At 43.2% G+C, this 16,209-nt stretch overlaps 1 protein-coding gene across 1 annotated transcript in view; it reads right to left on the bottom strand.

The window, feature by feature from the left end:
• Nucleotides 1-1,304: 1,304 nt before the first annotated feature.
• LOC121612519 (metabotropic glutamate receptor 7-like) overlaps nucleotides 1,305-16,209 on the bottom strand; it is a 63,450-nt gene continuing 48,545 nt past the window's right edge. The window contains exons 9-11 of the mRNA XM_041945447.1: nucleotides 13,541-14,476; nucleotides 6,562-6,814; nucleotides 1,305-1,947 (exon numbers count right to left, since the gene is read on the bottom strand). Of these exons, the coding sequence (XP_041801381.1) occupies nucleotides 1,898-1,947; nucleotides 6,562-6,814; nucleotides 13,541-14,476 (1,239 nt within the window). The 3' untranslated portion in view covers nucleotides 1,305-1,897. The remainder of the gene's footprint in view (nucleotides 1,948-6,561; nucleotides 6,815-13,540; nucleotides 14,477-16,209) is intronic.

The raw sequence follows: 16,209 nt of genomic DNA, 5'->3' as shown, positions 1-16,209 counted from the left end.
ACGCAATTAATTTGGTGGGGGAGAGGCTAGTCTTAATTGGGCATAAGTGGGATTTTTCTTGGCTGTGTGCAACAGAAAATGACAGACTGTGTGTATGAGAAGTAAAGACCATCTGGTCCCACAGGAGCTGAGAGAGATGCCAGACAAATGGAAAGAGAAACAACAGAAAACCTGCGTGGGTAAGGATCTCATTCCCTCTCGTTCCCCTTCTCATTCTGCCTCACACAGACAAAAAAAATATATAATAAAATGGAATCAGCATCTCGTGGTCATACAGTATATCATTTGCCCATGTAACAGCCTAGAGGGAGATGTTAACCGCTTGAAGAAACAGAAGTCTCTCATGCGTGGCCTATTCATGTTTTTATATAATAATCAATATTGAAAATAGTAACATTATGCTTGCAGGCAGGCGCAGGAATAAAGAGCGGTTAGCTCGTAAAGGCCCGGTCATCAGCAGGACAAATTGATCTGACATGTTATATTATTCATGTAGGGGATGGGGTGGTGAGACTTGGAAGGAGCAACAGCGAGAGAGAAACAAGGGATGAGACAGAGAGAGCAAAGGCTGAATAAAGGAGTCAGCTAGTGGACATCGTCTCCTCTCGCAGGGTCTCATCTCCTCTGCATGACAGCGCTGCTCAGCGAGCTCGCTAATGTGCCCTGTCGTGGGGGTGAGACAGTAAACGAGCACATGGCATTTCCGTCAGTTTACAGAAAGCAAAAAACAACGCTGTGGTTAATAGTACTTATTCATACATCAGTCTAAACACGCATGCTGCCACGAAACAAACACACGCACACGCACGCACAGAAATAACTAAGATATGCTGCCTGGTTTAATTGTATAAAAGATAACAAAATGATTTTTATTACATGTTCATAAGTTGACAGACATCACAACATACTTGCATGACTGCTCTGATATTAATGCTTCCCACACCATAATTAGGCATAATATACCCAATACGAAACTATATAAAACAAACATGCTTGCAGATACAGCGGGGGGGTCAATTCAACAACAGATTAAAGCCATATTCCGTCGTTTAATGAAGTTCAGTTCTGGTAAAGAAAACAAACTGCAGAAGGATGCTGAAGCTCATGATCATTTTCAGAATTTATTTCTCTCTTTTTTTTTTGTTTACATCAAATAGAACAGACATACATTGGCACATGCAAAGTGAACACTTTGTGGTGCTTTTCATTACCATCCAAATCCAATTGAACAAAGACTGGATATCTATTTTTGTACTCCAAACATGAAAATACTCTCAAATATTTACAAAAAAAATATACTTACAATGCCCATCACTCCAACATAATAATCATTTGGGACTGATTTGAGTTGGTAAAACAAAATACTGTATGTGGCAGAGCTCGCTGTTCAAGGTAATTAAATCAACTGCAAGAAAAAGAGGCACAGAAGAAAATCACTTATAAACAATACAAAACAGAAATCAGATAATGGGAACCCCAAGAGAATATGGCTTTAATGACATTTCAAAAGAAAATATCTTGAAAGCAGATTCACTGTTCTTTTTCTTTTTTTTATTTCGTGCGGTCGTCCTCGTTCACAGTGACCCCTTTTAGCAGGCAAGTTGTTCTCTGTTGGAGAGATGGGGGCCACAACACAAGCTTAAAACCTAAAGTTTGGTTCGTGAGGCCGACCCAGCCACACTGGCCTACAGCTGTGCTAGCCTCTGTCAAGGACTCATGTATCATGTCTGGATGAAGGTTGGATGCTATCCACAGTCCTGGAGTGCATAGGTACTGCAGGTGGTGCTGGGATGCCTGCGCTCGCTCTCCTGTCTCTGTCTGTCTTTCTCTGCTCCTCTAGAGCTCCCCTCCCTTTCAATCACAGATAAAGGACAAACACCATTCATTTTCAAGCAGATCAGATCCTGAGGTTGTTGTAACTCACATATGTTTTCTTGGTTGCTTGACCTGAGAAAAGAGTTAAAAAAAACAAAACAAACAAAAAAACAGATTAAGATTTACCTTGAGCATTGCTACAACCAAACAGAAGGAGACATGCATCTTGAGGAGGCAAATAAACCGCTTTTGTTAAGTCATCCGACTGTGCCGTGCGTTCTCATCACCAGCTGTGTGCAATCAGCAGCAATATTTTCTGGCCTAGTGTATCATTTCAACTCACAATGCCCCCGTGTAAAGCCTTAGTTTCTATTTTCAGATGTTAGCTAGTGACAGAAAAACACAAACACCACACAAGTGAGCACCGAACAAATGCTAGGGCATGCAATGTGATCCCAGTCTGGATTGCCATGGAAACATATCAGAATGTGGCTGAGTGCCTAGGTGCTGTGTGTGTGTGTGTGTGTGTGTTTGCGTGTCCTCCTGTAATATCCATCGTTAAGAGAACCAATTTGAAACCGACAGAGGGAAGGCTTTTTTTTTTTTTTTTTTTTAAACTGAGGTCATCATGGCTCGTCATGACTTCTGTAAACAGGCTGTTTTGGGGTAACAAGTCTAATGTAGAGGTTAATCTTTGGTTTGGATTGATTTTAGGGTAGGAAGTAAGTCTAGAGTTCAGGTTAGCCCTAGGCTGATTTTTAGTTGATGCTGTGCTGGTTGAGACTGGAATGAGGAAACATGAATGTACTCAGTGGACCAACATCAAGTACAAGGATGTGTGTATCTGCAGGTGCGTTGTCCTTTCTGTACGTTGGAGAAGGTCGATGTACATTTTCTTAATCACAAACATTGCTATAAATTGTCATTCTACTGCTTTAATGTTGCTATGGTGACCAACTCCCATGAGCTATGCAATTAAAGCCGCACCGTTTCTTTACAGCTGCATTTTGCAGTCTTGGCTGGCAAGTATGATGAATAAAACATTAGTAAGTGTACAACAGATTCTTCCTGTTAACCATAAATAGTCTTCAGGAAGATCTGAAGAATACGCTCTGTGTGTGTGTGTGTGTGTACTTGTCTGGGATTGAGACATCTACCTATGCTATCATTTTAATTTGTAATATCAATAGCTGATTATTCATCTCCTCCCATAACTATTCTAATCTTTTCTCCTCTGTGTTTCCTTAGGTAATAAGTTTCAAGATTATTTCATTAATGTTAGCACTTTAACAAGCAAACAGGTTTTGTGCCTCACGCAGACGGACATATATGTATACACATATATACAAGCATAGAGACATGCATAATAGATGTTGTGCAAATGAAACAAGATTTAAAATAGAAACCCCAGCAAACATTGGTGGGATGGTGACGTTGTGTCCTTAGTTCCAGTTGGACGCCAATAATTGCAATGTGTTTTTGAGGCGGACGGCCAGATGGTGATGTTGTTTCCACGTCCAATAATAGTCCACTCAGACCCTCTCTTATAAACCAGGAGATGTTGATCATATTATTGCAATGAAAAAAAGCAAATGCATGTTTTGTTTTTTTAAATAAAATGACATTTTATTGACATTTTATCTGGTTGTGAAGCGGATGTGATCAGACGCCCACACTGTGACGGCCACGCCAAAGCAAAAACATGAAAAACACAGCATTTATGTGTATCTACATGTAAATTAGATTCCGGTCTCACCGTTCAGAGCCAGAGTCTTTATCCAAGTGCTCTTTGACTGCACATGGGAGAAGGTGGCCCTCAGGGCTTTCCGCCACAAAGTCAGGTGACGTAGTGTAAAGAGTGGCAAAGTCGCACGTAGAAAGGAGGTGGTGGTGAATGAATGTGTGAAAGACAGGAATTTCACCCAGTAGAGTGAGGTTCATGTCTCATGTGAGTCAGTGTTGACTTATGATTTTTAGACATATCTGACATATTTTTTTTGCAGTTTTTAGGATGTTTGAAACTGCTGAATGTACACCGTGTACATAAACTTCAGTAGAATTCGTGGTAACGTCGTACTGTGAAATTGTTAGAACACTCAGGACGGATGTCCAGCTGAGTGTCAGTTAACGTCCCGGACGACGGCACAACTTGAATTTTGGAACTATTTTGGAACCATAACAGGACATCTTGATTAGACGTTCAAACAACAGTCATCTCAATGTTTGCTGGGAAATTAAAGCGCACTTCAAAATCCAAGGAATCAGATAAAAATAAAAACAGGTTAAACACAATTAAAAGCCAGAGAATAAAAGTGGGTCTTAATGTGCATCTTAAAAGCATCAAGAGACAGCCTGTCTAATGGCCTCCAGCAGGCTTTCCTTTCCTTCCTCAGCCACTGCAGAAGAACAGAAAAAGCCCTGTTTTGTTTTTCTTTTCTTTTTTTCCACGATGGAGGAACAGCCAACATGCCACAGTGGGAGGATCTGAGGGGTCTGCTGGTGCTGTAAGGGGTCAGAAGTTCTGACATATGTAGGGGCAAGACCATGGAGGATTTTAAAGTTTATCCTGAAGTGAACAGGAAGCAAGTGTAAGGATGCCAGGATAGGGGTGACGTGGTCTTGTTTCTTGGACCTTGTTAATAACCGGGCTGCAGCGCTTTGAATTAGTTGTAAGTCTGGGTAGAGGGAGTTACAGTAGTCCAGCCTGGATGATGCTAGTGCATGAATGACTATTTCTATATCAGAGGATGATAGGAAATGCCAAATTTTGGAGATGGTTGGAAGAAGCTGGACCTGACAGCAGGTTTACCTGAGTGTTGAAACTTCGATCTTTGAATTTGATAATTTGTTTTCTTCCCACTTGTTCATGAAATGAAATTGACCTGAAAAGCATTGATCTGTACTGGTAAAAAAAAAAATGTACAGGAAGCATATCTCTGATTTGCAGGTTAAATCCTCCTGTCTCTTAGAGGTGCAATCATGAAGATATTACAGCATATCAATATCAGTATAAATCTGTTCAACTGCTAATGCACTTAATCCTATAAATCACTCTGAGCCATCTCAGACGGGACCGATGGGCCCTGAAAGGGAGGTATTTGGCGCTCTGATGGTTACAGGAATTGACGGACAGTCTCCAGGGATGGTCGAGGCACAGTTCAGGTTTCGGGGCGGTCATGCAGATAAATTTGCCATTAATAAATGTCACTTCTCCTGCCGCTAAAATAGAAGGGCAAGAGGAGGAGAGGGTGTGCAGGGAGGGGAGACGAGGCGAGAAGACATTCGTGTAGGAGAGACAGAAGGTGAGAGACACGCAGAGCAGATGACACCGAGCGCTTTTGGGACGGCCTCTCAGAGACCGCGTGCCTTGCTCGGGGACTTTTTGATGTGCTGCTGTGACAGATGTTAAGGTTTCACCCTCAATGCATTGCTCATTGAGCCACATGTGTGACTGGCAAGTATTTGCTCCCCATCCCCTGATACACTTGCATCAGCTCTCTCATTTACATGTGCGTAACTCACACATTCAGCCGCGCACGGATACACACATTGAAAACCGCACGCACAGTTATACGCGTGCACACATGCGCGAGCTCGTTCGGCTCATGACAGATGAGTGTGACAACTGTTTGGGTGTTTGGAGAAATTCCCAGGAAAATCTGTCATCTCATAGGCGTAATTCAAAGAGGGGTTGAGGGGCTGGTGCACCTGTGGGTGCCATGATCGCTCTATGTGATTAGAAGCATTGCGGGAGAGGAGGCCTTTGGAGCCTGTGATGTGTGATTTGCATGAGCTGTCAATCATCTCCGTCTCCATCCTGACAACTAGAGAGGAGCAAAGAGCTTCCATGGCAACACTGTTCTAAAACCTCTAAAACATTTCTAGTGTTGGTGTTTCTCACACAAAACAAACACTATATCACCTAACTACGAAACTATGTAGGCTTCCCCACTCACATACTAATACCCAGTGTTATCTTTGCTAACAGGATCATGCGTACTGTTTCAGATGAAGGGTGGTATGAGTAACACTCAGCTACAGAGACAGATTATCTCCTACCATTCCCAGCAACAAAGCCCTTCAAATCTCTTCACAGAGCAAGTCCCACATCTTCTTTCACGCTCACTGCCGTGCACTTGGGTTAAAGGTCTAACCGTTTATCAAGAAACGAGATAACTGGGTCCATTCTATAGCACATTTCACAGACTTTTTTACCCAAGAAGCCATCCAATTAAACTGCCGGAATGGGACTTTCTAATGCAAGAAAGGAAATAGGAGACAATATGAGGAAGAATAGAAAAACATCTTATTCGCCATTTGGGGTGGAAATAAGATTTAAAACCAATTGAAACCTGTGTAACAGAGAGATATATGTAGATCTCAAATCCTGGCTCTTTGTGGTCTGCTTTATTCATTCATTTTAGAGAAAATGGGCACTCTGTGTGCGGTAACTCATCAATACTAGATATGAAATTCATATGTGTGGCCCTTTAGTAGATTTTATCATGGCCATTGTGACATAATCAGGTGGACTGGATCATTGCACAATGTACAGTGATAAATGTAGAGTATGTGTGCCCAGACACCGATAACATTCATGTTAATTCACAAATTTCTAACTATTGTGTTCTGATCTTCAAAGTCGAGATTACATATTCTAATTACACATGAAACGTGGTCTGCTTGGTTCATGATGCGTACATGCATGGCTCTGAGGCTTTGCGATTCTCTCGCCAGGTTACTTACTCATGGGGTCAGCAGCGGGGTTCTCACACAGCTCAGTCTTAGCCTCTCCGTTGGGCCTCTCGTTGGGCTTCTGGGACAGACGCGATGACATTGTGGCAGCTGTGACCACAGCCTTGAAGCTACGCTTCCTCTTCTGTACGTTCATCTCAGGGTGGAAGATAATGATGTACACCTTGGGCATGTAGAGCATGCCCAGTGCTACTGAGGCACTGAGGTTCATGGAGATGGTCAGGGTGGTTGTCTGAATGTACAGCTGGAAAGAAGCACAGGCAGATGAAAAGTGATTTTAATACAGACAGGAATAGCAGAAAACATTATGTAAATGGTCAATTCCTTTCTATGAGGTAAGAACTCTATGAGGTATGAACAGACAGTCGAGTTAGGAGCAGCTTTTAAACCCTTATCAAGAAAAATGAGAGAACACAGCTATGATGGCTTAAACATCTGTGGCCAATTACAGAGCGGTCACACTGCTGAGCGCAGTGATGAGGCAAAACCTAATAATAACCATCGCCTGATAACAAAATATGAGCATCCAGTGAAAAAGTTCATTGGCTGTTGATGATAGTAAGTTGATAGTAGTGATACTTCTATTCTTTTTTTTTTTGATAATCTAACATTTTTATCAGATATGTAGGTGGTCTGGATATTTGCTATGTGTAGCTGTCCGTAAAGGAGCAGCCATGCGTACAGTAGCATAATCCAGCAGCATTTATTAAAGCCTGACCTGCAGCTACTCAGTCAAGTCAAAGAGGGTTCAAGCGTGTTAATGACAACAGCAGAGGCATCACTGTGACTTTATCAAAATGTCCTCACATGGCCTCCTTTCTACCAGTCTGTCCACCCGGACCCTTGACTAGATTGATAGACCACACTGCCAGGGTGAGGATCTGTCCATGACATGTCGCAGTCACCTCTCCTTTCCCTTCATATCAAATGTTTTATCTCACCACTCAAGCATTCATCAGACCGCTCCACAGCCTCTGAGCAACCTCCTCCTCCACTAACAATTTGTGTGGTCGGGCACATTTTAATGCAAATTCCTCCTCGAGTACAATAAAAGACTTCTTCCGTGGACTAAGAGCACTGCATCTGCAGTATATGGCAGGTCTAAATTTGTTTTCCTGCAGCTCTGCACACAGTGGAGTGCAGCGTGTGAAAGGCTCTCGCTGCGTTAAGTGGTAAGATCATTCATAAGATAGCCATTCATGTGAGCATGCTGCTACATTCTCTTACATGCTTCCTCCATGACATTCCCTTTCGGACGTTGCGTAACACCTTTCACATTGTCAAGCTGTAATGGTGAGCTTACATAACGCTACGATTCAGGTTAACAGGAATTTTATGTAGTGGCTTCATTAAAAGGTAGTGATTTCACTGAGATGTGGTGTAATTCAGCAGACACGCAGGAGCCTCTTGTTTCATTAAAGGGTCTTGGAGGAGAAAGAATCAGGTGAAGAGGAGTTTCAAGAGGGGATCACCAAAGTCCCTGCACTAATCTACAGCACTTGAAAGCATCAGATGTCACTTGTGTGCTGCCTTCCAGTCAGCCACTGGTGATGCGGACACAGGAGAGGATACAATTGTAAACACATTAGCCACAGTGTATCTGCAGAGCAGCGGAACGCTCACTGATTCAGTCAGAGGAGGAAATGTCACCATTTGCATACAGTTTTTCTTGGTAAAAAGCACAACTAATGGTAATTTCTTTCATACATGCTTCTTCATTTGCATGCAAGTCGTGCCTTTGTCTTCCAATCTCCACCAATAATTCACATACCGGATATCATCAACATGCCAATACACTCAACCGCTTCTCCTTCTCTCTGTCCTTTCCTGTTTCTCCGTGGAGCAGCATCAGAGGCAGCAATCTGGCTGGTACACCATGCATTAATAACTATATGAATATCACAATGCTCTCTGTGTCACTTGTAGCTGGGGGAGAGCAGCGATGTTGTGCTTCCTCTCGTGTCTGAGCTGTGAATTAGCAGCGTTCATGATTAGATATCGGGGCGAGCGATCAGAGCATTTGCGTGGAGTACACGTGGCGTCAAATATAATCACCAGAGAATCTCAGCCTTGTGCTGTGTTTCCATGTTTGGTAGTTGTTAACCTGTCTGGTATCCATAGCAACACTACAGAGTCTGGTGCAAGCGACTAAACACGGCTGGAATAAGCTTTTAATGAGATTCTGATACCATGGATGCTGCAATGCTGACCCTATCAGAACTGATTTATTGACCATGCAGGGGAGCTGATTCGGGAGCGGGCGCACAATAAACATTAGGTGCTTACTCATACTCATCAAACACGAGCAAAAACACACTCGCACCAAAAAAAAAGTGCAGATATGTAGGCTTTGACTCCCTCTAATACAGCTACACATGCGCACACGTAAACACGCCAAACCAAATCCTTTTTCTTACTGCTCCTAATCAGCGAGACAGGATTTTTTTTTTTATTGTGCCTCCCTATGAGCTTGACCCAAATTCGTAGCCCCTCTCAACCACCACTCGAATGTTTAGCTTGTCACAGAACATTCATAATTAATTCCTGTTGCTTTAACATAAATAAATACATGAAGTCATTTTCACAACTGCTCGGCAACTCTCTATTTATAGCCGCGGTAATGATTTATTAACGTCCTCATCAGGAATCAAACGCTTGCATTTGAATTTTACATCTCACTGACAAGCCAAATGCCAACATCCAGCCACAACAAACGACATGCCTTCCATTTAGACAAAAAGCTGTTGAGGCTAATTCTCATAATTATACCCACCAGGGATATACTTTCCGCAAGAGCAATTTAGTTGGGTATGGTTAAGCACTATAAATGCACACAGCTATAAGGACTTGATTCAGGAAGTGACAAGTGGGAAGCTCTCTGCCCCAATAGAGAATGCCTTCAGTAATGGAGGGGATCTGCAGTTACCGCTCAACCACCTGGACGTCTCTAGCTGTTTTGGGTGGCCTACTTCCAGCCCGGCTCATGTCATGAATAACTCTGTCTGGCTTTGTGCTGCAAAGCCCTATTCCATGCTGGAGACTCTGCTCTCTGTGCAGATGCTCTTCCCTTCATTTTGACTGCGCAGGAGGTCCCCATTACTGGGCTTCAAGATTGGTAGACAGAGGAGCTTGTGACACTTATAACCAGTTCTGGATGTGTTAGAGCAGGTGATTAATAGATAATACGATCTGAGGAAGTAATTTTTGATGTTTCTTCCGACACATACATTGCTTCCACTGGTGTTTATGATGATATGACTGATGCTTTAATCAAGGCTCATATTCATCATGCGTCTCATAATTGGAAACTGGGCAAAGATTCGAGAAGTGGCACATTTTGGTCCAAAACTTAGCTCTAGGATTAAAAGCGTTATTTTTCTTCACTGAGGAAATGACTCGTATCTCTGCCAATATTTAGCTCCAGAGGCGTCTTACCCTATAAAGAGGAGTGCTCAGGCTGAAACAGTCTGTGAGAGGAGGGTCGTTTTCCTTGCATTTATTGGAAAATACAGCTATTGAGTAATTTCTGTGACTGACTTTGTGCTGGTGTAGAAATCACATGTTGTCTCTGCAGAAGCCGCTGTCCTCACATTACACTGCAACAGAGACGACTGTGTCAGAACCAACAGTTTAGGCAGGAATGATTTAGAGTTTGATCTCATTATCTTCATGAGGTGAAATCACTGACATTGGACAAGGTTCCTCAGTAAGAGTGCAATAAAACTTGTATTTTTAATATTTTACTTTAATTTAATCGAATAATCGTGTTCAAATCCCTCTCAGCTGCCTAACTGTCATGAAGGACATCACCACGTTATCATAACATCTTATTTGTTTTCTATTAATTTCAGTCGTCGCAGTGTTTTTACCTAAGACTGGGCGACATTGCAGAAACACATTTCCTCCCACCTATAGGGGACATGAAGTAGAAGATTTCATGTTCTCTGCAGAGAGGCGTGCCACAGCCCACACTGGGTCTCCAACATTATTACTGTGTGTGCAGCACTGAACAATCCATTCAAAATGTGGCATGTTTTGTAAACCGACGTGCTTGGATGGGGCTGATATGATAATTTCATGCAGCTGACTAAAATTAACAGCTATTCGAATTAGCATACATTTTTAAAGCCAGATGCGTGGTTTGCCAGTGTTTACTTAAAGTCTGTGAAAATGGCTCTTTGGGAAATATCATTAGAAGATTTATGTTTTTATCGATTTTGGCACCATATTTTTGCATATATTACCTTAGCAAGTCGTTACTAAAATTATTTGATTATACTCATTAAAAAATGTGTTGTTTTTTTGTATTTAGTCTAGTACCGCACACCACAGCTGTCAGGAAAAGTACAATACATCATCATCATAATTTCTATGTTGTGGCTCTGAGCGTTGTAAAGCAGCGACGTCTCTCCCGCATGATAAATAAATATAGGCCCCAGCGATGATGTCCTCTTCATCTTGAGGGATGTTTTCAAAATAAAAACTACAACCTTTCCTTCCTTTCACCACTCGTGACCAGTTTTAGCCTTTTGCCTGCAGCCTGCTGCTGGTGCAATCTATTCAAGGTTTCAAGCATGAAACAGCTGGTAACCAGGGGAATTTCACACATTATTTTCAAAAGACTCCACATCTCCAAAATAAGTGTCAAGCCCAACTCCTGTCAAGGGCGGTTGTTTACAGCGAGGAAGGAGGATTAGAAGTTGCAATTTTAATATTACCTGGAATGAAGAAGTACAATATATTTAGTCATTGCTAATGATACTTGGCAGCACTGTCTCTCCTCAAGAGGGCTTGTGGGTACAAGATACATCTCACAAGAGCCTAAGTGGTTTCTAGACATGTATTGAGGTATGTAAGTTTTCCTGACATGAAGCCCTCCTTTAAGCGTGACTGAGTCTTGTGGGTGTTTTACTTGAAGGCCTCTGTGCCTCAAGGAAAATGTTTCATATCATCATCCGACTCATCTGAGTGGTTAGAAACGCTTAGTTTTGTGGTCGAAGACAGAATAAGAGAGTTCTCGTGTTCAGCGGCAGCATCCCTTAAATCTGTTTGTTTCAAAAGCCAGTTGATCTCCAGGCCTGAAGACAGCTGAATTAGGATGCTGGTGACTCTCACAGTACTTAACTTGAGAGTATGGAGTAGTTGACTGAGCACATGCAGGTGCACAGGAGGCGGGGGGGATGCTCTGTGATCTTTTGTCACCATTTCCGCATGGCTTCCCTCAACATGAGTCTGAATGGGCAAAACAGAGGGAGCGGGGGGAGGGAGGGAGTCACAGGTGTGGAAAATAAGGGGGCATCTAAATGGCATTTGGTTAAAGAAATTCCACTCGGTGCAGTCGCAACTTCTGCTACCAACAAAACAACATGAGGTCAAACAGCCATCTGAATTGTTTTGGATTATCGTTGGCAGCTGGCATCATATCATCTCAGTGTTTTCATAAATCTTTTGATACTGGACAACATGGGGTGAGGGAGATTATTCAAATCTGTGTGGGTGTTTGGCCACATCTGCACTTAAAAACACAACAGGGTAAGGTGCTTATAAAGTGAGTACACAGTCGAATGCATCATAGAGGATCGCATTCAGCCTCCAACAGGCCATTCACATGCAGATCCACGCACATTATTTTTGTATTTTGAACATTTTTAGTGAAGTATTCATGAAGGGATCTTTTGAGCAGGTAAATTCAGTCTAGGCAGAAACAGCTGAGCTCAATGTGTGTCTGTACTGACAACTTAAGTATGCTAAAATGATAGATAAGGTGGCTTCGCTTCACCTTGGCAGTGCAAAAGCATGTTATCAAGACATGCAAAGGCACTTCTCACTAGCTGTGGCTAGGAAGTAAGCGCCAATGCTCCCTCATAGGCCATTACAGCAGGATGCTGTGGTCTGAGCGGGAGGTGAGTGTAAGGCAGGAGCTGGTGCGAAGAAAGAGTTAACTGCATAAAGGGGAAAGATAAACACATTACTGCCTCTCTAGTCGCCGCGAGTAGCATAATGAACTCCTAATCGCTGCTGAGGGTGTAATTCATCTATGAAATCAGCAGCAAATTGAGATGAGGAAAATCAGTTTCTGATCCATCTCACGCCGTAGCTTAGCAGGAAGGATATTGAACGGCGTGCCTCTCAAAAGGTTACGAGTAACACTTTCCTGTCAGCATTGATATTCTGTCAGTGGAAAACTTCCCCTCCGCTCCGTCTTGTACACATGGCCTGCCAAGCGGCGTGCGCAGCCCGTGATTCCAGCAGATGAATGCATCTGTATTCAGCCCAGCGCTGGCCAGATAAGCAATGACTAGCACATCAGGTCAAAATGTCAGATTCTCAATCAACTCCAAAAGCACCCAGTGTCAAATGCTTTGTTGAGTAGAGCGTTGCTGTCAAGAGATGGAATGTGTCGAATCAAACTTCTATTTACCCCCCATTTCTCCCTGCCTTCCTCCTCCTCCAGTTCCTCATCCTCATTTTCCACCTCCACCCGCTTGTCTCCAAGGCATAATAGTATATGTTCGGCACCAGGCATGAGAGCCAAGATAATGGCATCTGGAGCTGCCGGCACCCCCATTCGTATCAGTCCTCAGGCATTTCAAGCATTCTGGTGCTTAACATCAACCCTTCCTCCGCCTTTGATATGCCTATTTCTGTCTGTGGTGGACCTAGTGTGGGTTTCCATGCACATCGGAGCCATGTGAATATGAAATCAAAAGAAAATGAACCTATAACTTACACAGCCACTAAATGTGTGTGTTTGTGTGTGTATGTGTGTGTGTTCTCTCCCTTTGCGTGCTGTTTTGTGTTTTCATTTTGGGTTTGCTCAAATATGCATGTGCGCATGTGTTTGGACAAGATAAAAACAGGGCCGAAGGAATGAAAGGGAAATTTGTGAGAGGAGGGAGAGAGACAGACAAAGAGAAGGGTGGTGACAGAGGAAGAGAGAGAGAAAGCAAAAGAGAAAGAAATGACTCACCTTCTCTGCCGACTGGGCAGTGCCAAAGAAAATCGGGATGAAGGCCAGCCAGACTATGCAAGTGGTGTACATAGTGAAGCCAATGGGCTTAGCTTCATTGAAGTCTTCTGGTACATCCCGTGTCTTGATGGCGTAGATGGTGCAGGTCACCATCAAAAGGATGCTGTAGCCCAACGAGCAGATTATCTGCAGGTCTGTGATGTCACACTTCAGCACGCCGCGGGCCAGCATGGGGTTGATGGTTTTCTGCTCATCGTAGTCGACGATGGTGTTCGGAGGGTCCACGGCGAACCACACCAGAACGCCCAGCAGCTGCACGCAGATCAGACTGGAAGTGATGGCGATCTGGGAGGTGGGGCTGATGAAGCGCGGGGCCGTGACCGTCTGCTTGCCCTGCTCGAAGATCCGATAGATGCGGTTAGTCTTGGTGAGCAGCGCGGCGTAGCTGATGCACATGCCCAGGCCCAGGAAGATCCTCCTGAAGGCACACACAGCTACGTCAGGCTTGGCAATCATGAGGAAGGTGATTATGTAACACAGAAAGATGCCAGTTAGCAGCACGTAGCTCAGCTCTCGGCCCGACGCCCGCACGATGGGTGTGTCGTTGTAGCGCACGAAGGTCGCCATGACAAAGATGGTGGCGATGATACCAAGCATGGCCAGGAAGACGGGGATGATTGCCCAAGGGGAGTGCCACTCCAGCTTGACGATGGGGATGGGCTGGCAGGCGGTTCTGTTGGGGTTGGGCCTCATATTGTAGGCACACAGTCTGCAGGAGGTCTCGTCATACTGGTACTGGTAGCCATCACATAGCTCACAGTGCCAGCAGCACGGCATGCCCTTTACCCTCTTCTTCCTCTCTCCAGTTTTGCAGGGCAGACTGCACACAGAGATAGGCACCTCCTGCTCCCCATCTGGCCACTGAAGCTCCTCCAGCTGGGAGAGAGATGACACACGGAACAGGAGGAGAGGGTTAGCAACTGATGAAATGATGAATATATTCCAACACAACTTATCAACTGGCCACCAGTTACTACAGTGTGATTCCCATGAAGAAAAACAAACGAAAAAACAAAGCGCAACGCAATCTCTGCTGCTGAAAAAAAATCCAAACGCAGTCGAGGAAACGATTAACCTAATACAGTACAGCATCTTTCTTGCCAATTTCTTTCAGGGATTGCCTTCTCTAATACTTGAAAGTAATTGAAATCACCATGGCAACAGAGCATACCTTTGTTCAGTGAAATAAAAATAAAGAAATGTGGAATGCAAAAGACATTATGTTTTAATACAGGAGCCAGTGAGGTATGAAATATGTGATGATAAGGACGGAGAATGGAATGTGGGATTGTAAAGTGCCGCTTTTAGACTTTGCAGACCTATTTCTATTTGTGATCTTGTCGTCAGAATGAAAAGAGCAGTACACAGACACGCTGAAGAACTATCGAAAGTCCGTTCCAAAAAGGCCCGAAGGTGTTCCATGATTTAAGATCAAACTACACTCGCAACATACAAGTCAGCCTTCAAAAAGCCACGAAGAAGTGGAATATTTCAGGGCTCTTACATATTTTGTTAGGGTGTTAAAAAGGCTATGATAATACTCGGAGCTGCTCTTTTGATTTATTATGGAAGTGTACTGATCCATGGCTTTAAAAGCACCACAAGATTAAAGATCCTCCAACATGGTTTAGGCAGTTTCGCAGAAACATACTGTCTCAGCCAAATAAGCAAAATAAATCATTGGAGCGCAACAAACAAAAAGAAGCAAGAAAACTACACACTCTGCCTGTGTGATTATTAAACTGATTTCATTGTCTTCTAAAACTGCTCAGATGTGACAGATTTAAAAGGTGCTTTGAGACAATGAGTCCATAACAACTTACATTAAAATCAGAATGACACAGTGTAAAGCTATGTTGGAAACGAACAGAGATTAATTTTAGTAATATTTTTTTTGTGAGCATTTTGCCTTGATGTGTAGTTAATTCACAACTTAAAGGTACCCTGTGGAGTTTCTGACATCTAGCAGCGCTATGAGAGCCCTTTTTTTTATGTGTGTCCCTGCTCTGTTTGTCTCATGCGTGTTCGCGAGGACATACGTGCACACAAGTGACGCAATTCACAGCCCTGCCAATGGTGGCAGCAGCGTGCCAAGAAACCCAGCGATGAGCCAGCAGGGAGGGCAGGGAAGAAGACTGCAAGCAAGTAAACACTGACATAAACAATGCAAGATTTAAGTGACGTCAATATTTAGAAATCAGCTTTGCAAATGAGGAAGGGAATATATTCAACACATATGTGAGTCACACACAATGCGTTTCAGTGAGTAACATTCAGTTCAAACAGAACTTTTTTGTTCACAAGAAATTCATTTTTAAAGGAATATTTTAACAGTCTGAGAAATATAGTTCCACATTTTCTCGCAGATGGTTAAATTAGAGGATTGATGCTGCGTTCATGTCTGTCTGTTAAATATGAAGCTAAAGTCTGCAGCTGGTTAGTTTAGCTTAGCATAAAGACTGAAAGCAGGAGGAAACAGCCAGCCTATAACGTGCTAATTATTGAACTTTAGAGGCACAAAGAGTTAAGCTAAGCTAACTGTAGCTTCATATTTAGCGCGCAGGCATGACAGTGGCACCAATCTTCTAATCTAACTCTCAGCAAGAAAG

This window comes from Chelmon rostratus, chromosome 10 (assembly GCF_017976325.1).
Source record: "Chelmon rostratus isolate fCheRos1 chromosome 10, fCheRos1.pri, whole genome shotgun sequence".
Taxonomy (NCBI): domain Eukaryota; kingdom Metazoa; phylum Chordata; class Actinopteri; order Chaetodontiformes; family Chaetodontidae; genus Chelmon; species Chelmon rostratus.
The sequence above is the reverse complement of the archived record's forward strand: the minus strand, read 5'-3'. Positions and strand labels throughout refer to the sequence as shown.